Here is an 11,649-nt window from a genome sequence, read left to right on the forward strand (position 1 = left end):
GGGTTTTTCGAGGGTAAGGGATAAGTTTCATGTGGATTTTGGTGATTTTAGGTAGTTTTCTAGGGGAGGGAGGGTTTCAGTGGTTTTGTGGGGATCATGGAAGAGAGTAGAGAGAACGGGGGGCGTGCGGGGATGAGGATCGGCTCCGGCGCTGGGGAGGGGAGATCTGAGCATGGCCGGTGCCGGGGGCTGGGTTAGCAATTCGCCGAGGAAGGGGAAGGGGTGGCTGGTGGTGGAAGAGGGTTTTCTTTTTTTTTTTTTTTTTTAAAAAAAATTTTAAAATAATTTGAATTGTGTGTTTTTGATAAAATATCTTAGTTGTTATCACGGCGGTAGTAATGTCTTACTCCCTTGAATTTTTTAAAAGCCCATTGGGGTGTGTGCGGGGTTTTAGGCTAAAGAACAAAAATAATATATAAGTGGGAATGAAAAAGAATAAAAACTGTGGAAAAGTAATAAAGGAAATATAAATGGAGGACCATAAGGTATAATACTAGAAGGAGAAATATTATATTATTATAAAATGATGGTGACATAAAAAAGAAGAGTGTAAATTTGGTAATGGAACACTACGGTAAAAATAGCCATTTTTGGGAACTGGAGCACTTAAAAAAAAACCGTAAGGAGTAGTCATTTCCTTATTCATTTTTTTAAAGAGCAAAACATAGTTTTCAAAGGAAGAAAAGTTCTAGGGTATTACATGAATTTTTTTTTTTTTAAATATATAAAAAATGACAAAGCAACCCTAATTTATTACGGAGTAAATGAAATGTCTTTAAATTATAGAATTGAGAGAGAAGAAAGAATAACTTTTTTTGTGTTAAATTCATTGAAAATGAAATACATAGCAATATACAAGTAGTGCAAAAAACTAAGCTAAAAATAATGAATAAGATCTCGTAATTATTAATCATCAATCTATCATGCCTAAACTAAACCTAGTAACCCTATGTAATACCCCGTATTTGTAAACCCGTTTACTAATTATTAACTATGGATTTTTTCGAAATATTTCAAATATTATGTTATTATTATACAAAATCATTTATTTTAGTCCTTATATACAAATAATAAATTTATAATTACGTTTTATAATGAGTTTGATTATACTAGTCAAGTTGAAGTTGTAGTACCCAAAAATCGAATTTTTAACCTTTAAACTCTTTGTTCCTGAGTCAAATATTTTGTTCCCGAGCCAAATATTTTGTTCGCGAGTCATACTACAAAGTGCAAAAAAACATTAAATCTCCTCTATGCTAAAGTCAACTCTAAACTTCCACAATACTGCTCCACGTAGCTCCCTTATACACCATACATCGTCAAAAACGTTCCAAACTTGAGCAGTCTCGAAAATCAATTCCGATCAAGGCCCTGGTCTGATTTGGCTGAAATTCGGACAGCTGTTTGGGACATCTAGAGCATCAATTTCAAAGGTGTGATTGTTGTTTGATTCTATAGATCAAAAGTTACGCCTGCCGATAAGAAGCTCGTTTTCTTGTTCTTTAAACTCCTTCATATCGGCAAAAATGGAACAAACCCCCCCCCCCCCCACTTGCTCTTGCATCAATTGAGACAGCTAAAACAATACCCAATTAAGGCTATAAATAAGCCATTGATATGCTTCCCCAAGCCAACTTTGTTCATTTCATTTGCAAGCTTCTTCCTTCCTTCCTTCCTTCCTTTGTTTCCCCATTTTCCCACTCCTCTTCCTTTGTCCATGAACACCACCACGACAACCACTACTCCCTACTGTCCAAACACCAGTTGTAGCCCCACCTCCTATCACCGGCAACCACCAAAAGTAGCACCACCTCCCTCCTTATCTTCCCCGATTACCGCAACTCCTAAGGCTATCAAATAAATTGCTTCCTAAACTACTACTACTACTATGACTACTACTACTACTACTATGTTATTTTTGTTAATACTACCTCCGTTACAGGTTATGTGCAACGATTTGACATAAAGCAGAGAGGAAAAATGTCTAATCGTTGCACATAACCTGTAACGGAGGTAGTATTATCATCTTATGTTACTACTGCTATGTAACACCCTAGAAATTCCTTTTCTTTAAAATACCTGTTTTGCTCTTTTTAAAACTCAAAATAGGAAAATAAGAAATTACCGCCACCGTAAAAACGGCTAAGGCAACTATCAAACACACACAGCGGAAGACTATCTTTAAAAACATTCAAAACAATTTAACTTTGGGGTTAAATAAAATATTCTAACAGACCATAAGTATCCTATTTTATAAAATTTTATAAATACGACTTATAAACTTGAACTAGTGTGTGGCCCGGGCTTTACCCCGAGTGATACTTTGAATAATTTCGTTTTTATATTAGACGCTTTAACAGATGTACTTCATAATTTTTTTACATGGTAAATTTGAAAACAATGACAACAATTGTGTATGTAAGAAGGGATACGCGTGGCACATACACAACATTACCCATATATTATAAAGACTAAAATAGACCCGATCTACAAATAAACTTTTGGCTAGCAAATTAACCCAAAAATAATTCGGGTGAAAAAAAAAACAACTCTCGGCATCCACCAATCCACCATAGCTCACCAGTCGGCAGTCACCATTCACCACAACCCAATTGCCAAATATTAATTTTAAAAAATTTCCCTAAAAAGCAAAATTTATATTTTTCCAAAAAGTTTCAAAATTATTTATTAAGTAATGTGGGCCAAGCAAGAAAATCAAGGTGTTTGGCCTAAAATGGTGCTCTTAATTCACCTAATAGATACTCTAATTTTTACAGAAGCCCGCAAATTCCGACATTAATCCAATCTCTTAAATCCTTATACCCTGGATTTAGCACTGATCTACTACTTATTACTAGTAAATTACAACTACTACAAACAAACAACACCCACTTTACTGTTCTTGTTCAGCTCATCTGTGCTATCTTTTTGCAGATTCTCCAACTTTTTGCCAAATTTGAGCAATTTAAACTTCGATCTGAAATACCCAGAATCCAAATTTGCCAAAAATCTGTAAAAATTTGCACCCCAAATTATTGAAAATTGAAGAGAGAGAAAGAGATGGTGGTATGGAGGAAAGGGTGTTGAAGAAGAAGGTGGAAAAATGGCGAGAATAGATTGGGGGAATCATGGAAGAGGGAAATGGGGTTGTTCTTATAAGAAGATTACTTTAATTGTTTGCTCAATTAATATTGTTGTTGCTCTTTATGTTCTTCATTGCCTTTACAGCTCTGTTTATAACTACTCCAATGCTAATACTTCTTCACAAGATAGTAAGTTCATCTTTCTCTATGATTATAATAATTATTATTATACTTGTTTTGGTTATTAGAATGTTATTTACAATTTGTGTATGTATTTATTTATTAAATAAATGGTGTTTGATGAATTTGGTCAACGGTGGAGTGGTTTCTTGTAATGGAACTGGTTTTGAGTTGATGAATTTTTAGTGTTGTTGCATGATTTGATGAAGGTTTTATGAGCTGATTTGATTATGCGGTGTTAAAGTAGTGGATATTGATTGAAGAGTTGTTTTTGTGATCAGTTGTTAAGCACACCCCAGATCAATTGAGGAGAATGGAGGAGTCGGTTCGGATTAGGAAAGCAGCAGAGCCTATTGAGCTTGTCAAAGTGGTGAGGATTGGTTTTTGAACTTGAATTTGGTTGGTACTTTGTTTTGCTGATTTTGAAACTGTGTTTTAAGTTTCTGTGGGATGTTTTGGTGTTATTTAGGTTTTAATGTGAGGGTTAAGAATGTTATCTACTGAGAAAGTATCTTCTGTCAGTTGAATTTGCGACTGATGTTGATTTTTCTGATTGTTATGAAGGTTGAGAATTTTACAGCAGTATTGGCTGAACAAAAAAGAATCACGAAATTACCACTACATTTGAAGCAGATGATTCGAGATGAGATCCTGCAAAAGCTCAAAACCCTACCTGCTAAAGCTAATACGACCGAGCAAAGAGGTTGGTGTTACTCATCTTCATTGTCAATTTTAATCTCTTCTTCATATTTGGTGTTGCATTTGAACGGATAGATACTATGTAGAAAAATGCCCTCGCAAGGATTGGCATGTAGCATTGCTTGTTAAATGTGCCTGTGTTCGGAAATTATTGGTGCAATTTGTCCCTTTTCCCATCTTTATGCACTGGACTCTGAATTGGACTCTGTACATTCTTAAATGTGTGCCATAATCTTGTTGAATTGGTGAGCAAAATGACTTCAGTGCAGATGGAGTCAATGTTCAATAAAGCATGATGTGCTGCCAGACCTTCAGCTTGGCACGGGTAGTTAATGTTCTCTCCAGGATCCTTTGTCATTCACTCATTCTGGTTGCTTCGCTTCTATGCCCCATCAAAATGAATTTTTAAAACACCATTGCCAGGACCCTGGCTACACTGCCAGACCATGTTGTTGGGTCTTGATTCTGTCCCCCTTTCATCACTCTGGATCTTGCCTTCCTTGATGCAGAGTTTCTCCCCTTTCTTCCATCTCACTTTCCACTGTTTCCAGTGATTTGCTTGCTACAGGAATCCACATCCTCACCGCGTCGCCTGTTATGTACTGCAACATTGGTGACTTGCTGTTAGAACGTCTTTTCTATTATGTGCTTATGTCTGTTCTTTTGTCATTTGCCTGTCCACGTCTAAGGAGTTCTCATGAGTTATTAAAAAGGAGAGAAGAAAAGCATTATTCACAAATCACAACAGGAAAACAACATTTACATACCAACAAGGAGAGAACCAGGGACCGGGAGGGTGGAGGAATAATTCATTGTTACTATGTTAGCTACTATATATTAGTTATGTTAGCTTCTAGTTATAATTGAATTATTGTAGATCTACTTATTTTCTCTATCTTGAATACCAAGTTCTTTCATTGGTTTACCTTTTGCTCTAATAATATGGCCTTGACTGGTGTTAACATAGCATTATCACAGCGGAGCAATTCCAATTAACCTAAGCTTGCAGCTGCTTTTTGTCTACTCTGTTTACTGACATTGAATTAAATGTATAAAAAATTGCATCTCTTCGCCAAGGCCAATAAAGGCACTTTACTCTATTGCCTGTGCCATAGGCACTTCTTTGTATACACTGTATAGAACTTTGTCATCAGTCATACTTTAGTCTCATTTGCTGCAGATATAGCTCATAGATATGAACCGTTTCGAAAATTTGTCCAATTTTCCCTAATAGGCTCTTGTCAAGATTGGGATTTAGGAGTTAGATGTCTCTGTAATTTTGACTTCATTAGGAATTCTGGCCTTATTCCTCTGTTGCATGGGAGTAATTTCTGATGAAACCTTCATCCCAAAGGACTCCTGGCGTCTACTTCATAGGCGTTTACTTAATATGAAAAAGATGTATATTACAGTTTAATCAATTTTTGAGCCCTTTGTAATCCAGTGCTGAAAAGTTTTCCATCAGAGACTTTTTTGCTTCAGCTAAAATTGGGTGGGATTTAAACAATTTTGGTGGTGGTTAGAATGTTAGATATAAATAAGATCTATTCCTGCTTGTTGGGACATTTGCTAAAATCTCACAGGCAAGATGTGTAAGGAATTTTATAATTCACTCCTGTATCTATCTTAAACTTTTTATGTTGGAATAAAATGAGACATGCTATGCTTTGATCTGACAAAAAAATATCAGCAGTTGAGTGTAATTACCTGTGCTGTTATCAATTGCTTTACTGATCTTAAGAGTTTAGACCACTCTATTTATTAACTTCCAAGGAACAGTATGCAGTAGCTAAATCAGGTTGTATTAAGAGATAAGACTAATTTAGCTCCTTGCCTCAGCACTAGACCCATGATTTTTGTTGTTCTAGAAAATCTTAGCTGAATCTAAAATGAGCTGCTAAATTGTAATTTTTGCTGATTCAATGTGCAATTTGATAACTACATATTCTTCCTTTCTAGTTGCATATGCTTGTTTGGTAAGGTATCTCGGAATAGTTGTTTTAACCCTCATAAAATTTAATTGATCCATTGATTGCTTAAATTCACCTTTTAATTGACTATCTAGACAGCCAATTATCAATCTTAAAAAAACAACAAACCCCAATGTTTTAATTGATATGGTAATAGTGAATAAAAGAGTAGTATGTTACACTGTTTTATGGGCATTTCTGGCCTTAAGTCAAGTGTTGGAATTGACAAACATACAGCTGTAAGATAACAATAGCTTCAGGAAGAAGAGGGGGAGGAGGGGGGGGGGGGGATTCATGTAGTGTACCCAACTACCATGGCCTCATAAAATTTTGTCAGAACATTTTTCGACTTTTCTAAACCATCATCTGATTTAGAAGACGTAGGCATCTGCTCTGTTTAAGTTCTGTTCATCATCAAGAATCTTTCCCTAGGAGCATCAGTTTCTGCCACAAACTTCTTCTGTCATGGAGAAGTTATATGTCATTTCCTTCCTGTATCGACAGTATTCAATAGCTTTGGTAAAGATTCACATAGCTGTAGGCTTAGGCCTCTCCTTCTCATGAGATAGTGGATTGATGGGCAGCATCAGCAGCCATTTGCTTAAATATTTAGCTTTTGTCACCTACACCTGCTTCACTTCAGAAATATTCTTACTGGTCAAGTGATACCTATCTTTCAGTCTTACACATCTACTGCTAAATTGAACTATAATATAATCTGCTGATCTGCTAGCGTCTACGTCATCATTGTGCATGTATGCATGAGTCTCATCTTTTCTAATGCCTCCTAGATGTGGATTTGGGTCAGATATGGGTACGTTCAGTTGTTTGACATGTCTTGATCCACAATTTGGAAACATGGAGATCCTGTCCCTAGAAGGCACAAGTATAGGGACAAAACTAATATGTAGTACAATGCAAATTAGAAATTACATCTTGCTGAGGAAGTTGACACATTAAGGAAGCTAAGAATGACCAATAACAAAACCCAATATAACTAAATATTAGAAGTCCCAAGATAAATACTCATAAAGGGATAAGATGTGTTTGATCTCACTTGATTGATTTTATAGGTATATATATATACACCTTGTTTACTTTATCTTCTATGTTATACGATTTTGCATACTCATGTCATATACATACAATATACATATACCTTGTTTACTTTATCTTCTATCTTGTATGATTTTGCACACTCATGTCAGTCTATGTATCGCAGAACTTGGCTATTTATTATTAAAATTTCATAATTGTAGTCTTATTGACTTGTCAAGTGTTCAATCCGTGTCAAAGTACTCTAGGTGTAATAGAGAGTTAGAGTAACATTGCTAATCTTCTCTTTCTATTTGTTCCAAAATTCTCCAAATGTGATGAGAATGAGATTGTCTCTTATATATACCTCCCTCCCTTCTCTCTCCATAAACACCGGTGCAACATCGATGATGAGATTGTCTACATCCCGCCAATTTGCAATTTTTTTTTTTTTTTTTTTTTTTAATATTTTATTTCACATAACATCAGTAGCAATATGAGCTTTGACACCAGAGTTTATCATTAAATTTTCCAATCAGTAGCAATAACAGTATCAGTAGCAACTTTACTTTATCATTAGAATTTTCCAATCACGGTCCATGCATTGACACGAGAATTTCCCCTAAATGACACTCACAGATCTAAGGTCACCAGTTAAAGAGGAAGAAGAATTACCTTCGTTAAAGTGAGTCACAGTAATGATTCTCCTCTGACCATTTTCAATGGAGCCAATATGTTTAGTGTTTTTTACTTTGATTTGGACTAGTGTCAAAGTGGCTCATTAAATAATGCACTTTTAATTGATTGTAAAATAGCAAATGCTCAATTTGGTTTTGGTTTTAAAGTCGCAGCTCCCAATGATATAGCTTCTTTGCTGTCATGAAGGTAGGTCGCATACATCCCATACTATAATATGTCTGAACGGGAGTTTCTTTGATGCTACTGGGTTAATGTAGATGCTGACATTCTTTCTTTCTAAAGCTTTCTCCAAAAGTGAGATCCAATTCAGTAAGCTGTTTCTTAAATAGAGCAACATGAGCTTCTAGGTTCTCTAGCTGGCATTTCTGTTATTTGATGGAAGCTCTGATCTTCCCATGGCTGCCATTATAACATACTGGCAGGCCTGATAGAGTCTTCTCTGAGAAAACTTTCAATCTTGATGCTGTTCTTTTTTCTCTTCTTGGTTGGAATATATTGAATTGATAGATGTCTGAAATCGGATAAACTATACCCTAGCTATGGAACCCTAGTGTTTATTTCACTAGTCTTTTGAATTTTGTGCAGTATTAGAAGTCTGCCTATACAATGTAGCTTTTACATGGGTCTCCTATGTGTACCTTTGGCCGTAAGCTGTTTCAACTATGTATAATTAAAAATTACAATAAGTATAAATAAATAAAGTTCAAAATTTTTAGTTTTATGCTGAGATGAATCTAACAAGATTCCACATTCTAATATTTTTCTTTCATATAAATTATAACTGTCAAAGTTGTTTTGCTTTGTCCACAAGAGTAGTGAGTCAAACTTTCAGGAATGGTGGAAATATTAGTATTCAGCCCAGTGGCATGTGAAACAAAAGCAGACAATGTGTTTTTTCAAGGTATATGATTATCAGCACCCATGATATCTTAAAGTGTTTTCTTAAAGATAACCCCATAAGCTTTCGCAATATTATTTATTTTAAAGGAACACTTTTATGACTTTGCGAGGAATATAAATGTGAGAGAAGATCCTAAAGCTTGCTTTATCCTCAGGTTAGAGTCTTGTATATGAATGCTCTTGCTTCTTGGTGGATTCTTAAATTTTGCTTCATTGTCAGATCATAAACTTCGATATTTGAGGTCAGCACAGTTGGGAATTGTTGTCTGTGAAGCTTATAATCATCAACTATGAAATTTAAGAGAATATGATATGCGATCAATTTCCTCTGGCATGCCCTTGCTTTATTTGTTTTAATCTTTTTGATCTTCACTGATTGAGAGTACACTTACCCCTGTTAATGTTGTGGTCTGTTGTGATTATTAAGGGTTCAAAGTTGTGTTTATGATGCAGTTGCTTCCTCTAATATACCTTTTGCTCACTTTATGACTACAGAAGCAGTTGAAAACTGGCGGGGCGCTAAATTGCATGAAGCAAGACTATTGATCCTTGGTGAACAGAATGTTACCTTGACGATTTCATCCAATGATGCTGGTGAGACTTTCTTTCCTCTGAAAATGCTTTTTGGTTTTCTTTTTGTTAAATTGTTCATAGTTTGTCGATTTTACATATTTGCAATATCATACTGATTGCCTCGTTAACTTCTTGTTTAATTGTGTTCAATGTAGCATTGTTAGTTGAGGCCATGGAATCTAGTTGGTCTTCATTTATGGAAGTAATTGGGCTGTGGATACCACCTGCAGTCATTCACAAGGAGCATGACGATAAGCCTCCTGGAATAGATGAGCTCGGTAAATGATCAATCTGACACTCAGTCGAACTAATTCTAACTATGCCTTTTGTCTTTTGTGTATTTGTTGCCTTTTAAATTATTGTCATATCAATATAATATCTTTTGGTTTAAAAATTGTAGTACTCCGTATAGGCAGAATTTTATTATTATTCTGTTGGTTTAATGAATACCTAAGACATACAATTACATATACAGAAGAAGACCTTTTAGCTGGAAGGCCTGTTCCTCCCGAGTGTCACGCTGAACTTCATACAGATTATGATGGGGTTGCTGTTAAATGGGGTCTAACCCATCACAAAGAGAGTGCTGCTGACTGTTGCCAGGCTTGCTTCGATCAGGCAAGTCGAGCGAAGCCTGGTGAAATGAAATGCAATGTATGGGTTTATTGCCCATCTGAAGCAGGTTGTTATTCTCCAGACATCTATGAACATAAGCATCAGGAGTGCTGGCTGAAATTTGTAAGTGCCTTTGCATTGTGATTTTATTGCTATTCTTAAAGCTGAAAACAAGATGCATTCGAACTCTCAACTGGCAAATTTTCTAAGTTGACATATCCTTTGGTGCTTTGATGTACAGAATTTGGTTTGATATTATCATTTTATTTATTTATTTATTTATTTTTGTAAAGGTCTTAAATGAACGGGGTCCTTAAATTTTCAGTAGTGTTGTTTTATTCTCTTTTTCATTTGCTCTTAACTCATAATTACCTATTTAGTATTTTTTGTTCATTTGCTCCTTCCCTATATTAATCTTCCTTTCAGCCTGTGGCAGGGTGATCAAGGAGATAGTAGGGCTGAACCAATTGCATATTAGAAATAGTTAAAAATTACGAGAGAAAAAGGGTTAATGTGGCGGAGTAAAAGTCGGGCCTTAATGCATGGCAGAGTTAATTCTTTGGTAACAGAAAGATTATTTTGGGACAGACCGAAGTGATAGTAAGAAGTTTATTGGGGGAGGGAGTACTTTTCTAATACTTTTCACAATGACATTTCTTACTTGTGAGGGATTGTTAAATCTAATGCTCTTTATAAGTTTACTGGAGAATAAATTTTAGGCGTATAAATAGCATATTTTAGGCTGTTTATTGTTTTTCCTAGCATATTTAAGCACTCTGCTGTTTGTAGTAACTTATTTTCATGCTTCTTGGTTTTGCAGTCAGAAAAACCCAAATTGAATTTCAAAGACAAGTATTCTGAATCATATAGAAGTTCTCACCCAGGAGCACCCCTGGTTGTTCCATGGGTTTCTGGGGTGTTGAGTGCATGATTGGGGAATTGGATACAGCAAGGTATGCAACGAATTGGAGCAGGCTTAGCAGTACACAACCTTCAGCAAATTGTCAAAATAGAGACCATCTGCTGCTGCTTTGTTGGAAAATTTCGCTTCACTCTTGTTAGATTCAGTGAGGGCTTTCGAACTACATTGTCCAGGCTTCTTTGGTTTCTGAGTCAATTTTTGTTAACTCATGGCTTGGTGGTTTACTGGTGCTGGTTCATTAAATTTGAATCATGGCACCCTTTTAGAGGGTTACACTTTAACTTGAAATAGTTCATTGTAAAACATTTTGAAGATATATAAGATCTGTTGCGCAATTCTTTCACTTTTGGTTTCCTTGTCAAGTAGCCAATTGTCAGATCTTATGATTCCATTATTATCATCCAAACAACAGTAATTCAGACTTTGAAGTATTTTCGGCTATATTGTGATGAGCAAGAATGTAAGATTAGATGCATGAAATCGACTGTGACAAATTTCATATTCAATTACTTCCTTGTCTATTGATCTCTCATTCAATTAACTCTACTACCCTAAATGCTTGCAATGTATGTATAATCTAGGCTTTGTTTAGTTCATTTGATTTTGTTTGAAATCATATTAATTTAACGTATTTACAAGTAAGAATGTAAAGTTGGTTTGCCACGTGAAGTAACGTCTGTTATAGTATGTGGGAAATTGACTTTTATGAAAAAAAATTACTAAATAAAAAAATATACGAAATTGTTTTTTTCCATCAAAACTTCTAGTATGACTTGTTTTATCATATCATCAACAAACACCTTTGACTGTTCCTGTGAGAATTTTAATGGCAGTTTAAGAGTATTCAATATGTCTATCTAGCTATTTGTTACGGAGCATTTAAACAAGAATTTCTTATGCAAAGAGGTGTGGTTAATCTAAAGTCAAAACAGGAAGATTATTCATAAAGAAACAATCAATCTCACATCTTATA

At 35.2% G+C, this 11,649-nt stretch overlaps 1 protein-coding gene across 1 annotated transcript; it reads left to right on the forward strand.

Moving 5' to 3' along the window:
* The first annotated feature begins 2,714 nt into the window (after positions 1 to 2,714).
* LOC145639049 (uncharacterized) lies at positions 2,715 to 11,125 on the forward strand. The gene is made up of 7 exons (XM_081690159.1): positions 2,715 to 3,272; positions 3,545 to 3,633; positions 3,828 to 3,966; positions 9,062 to 9,160; positions 9,295 to 9,417; positions 9,615 to 9,877; positions 10,575 to 11,125. The coding sequence occupies exons 1-7, from the start codon at positions 3,104 to 3,106 to the stop codon at positions 10,683 to 10,685; spliced, it is 993 nt and encodes a 330-aa protein (XP_081546285.1). The 5' UTR covers positions 2,715 to 3,103; the 3' UTR covers positions 10,686 to 11,125.
* The last annotated feature ends 524 nt before the right edge of the window (positions 11,126 to 11,649 follow it).

This window comes from Chenopodium album, chromosome 7 (assembly GCF_948465745.1).
Source record: "Chenopodium album chromosome 7, dcCheAlbu1.1, whole genome shotgun sequence".
Taxonomy (NCBI): domain Eukaryota; kingdom Viridiplantae; phylum Streptophyta; class Magnoliopsida; order Caryophyllales; family Amaranthaceae; genus Chenopodium; species Chenopodium album.

What these genes read in the sequence shown, in the direction of transcription:
- LOC145639049 (XM_081690159.1), top strand. Translation starts at nt 3,104, where the DNA reads ATGGCGAGAATAGATTGGGGGAATCATGGAAGAGGGAAATGGGGTTGT. An exon ending in CTATTGAGCTTGTCAAAGTG is followed by an intron (nt 3,634 to 3,827) that starts GTGAGGATTGGT and finishes ATTGTTATGAAG; the next exon opens with GTTGAGAATTTTACAGCAGT. An exon ending in TAATACGACCGAGCAAAGAG is followed by an intron (nt 3,967 to 9,061) that starts GTTGGTGTTACT and finishes TTATGACTACAG; the next exon opens with AAGCAGTTGAAAACTGGCGG.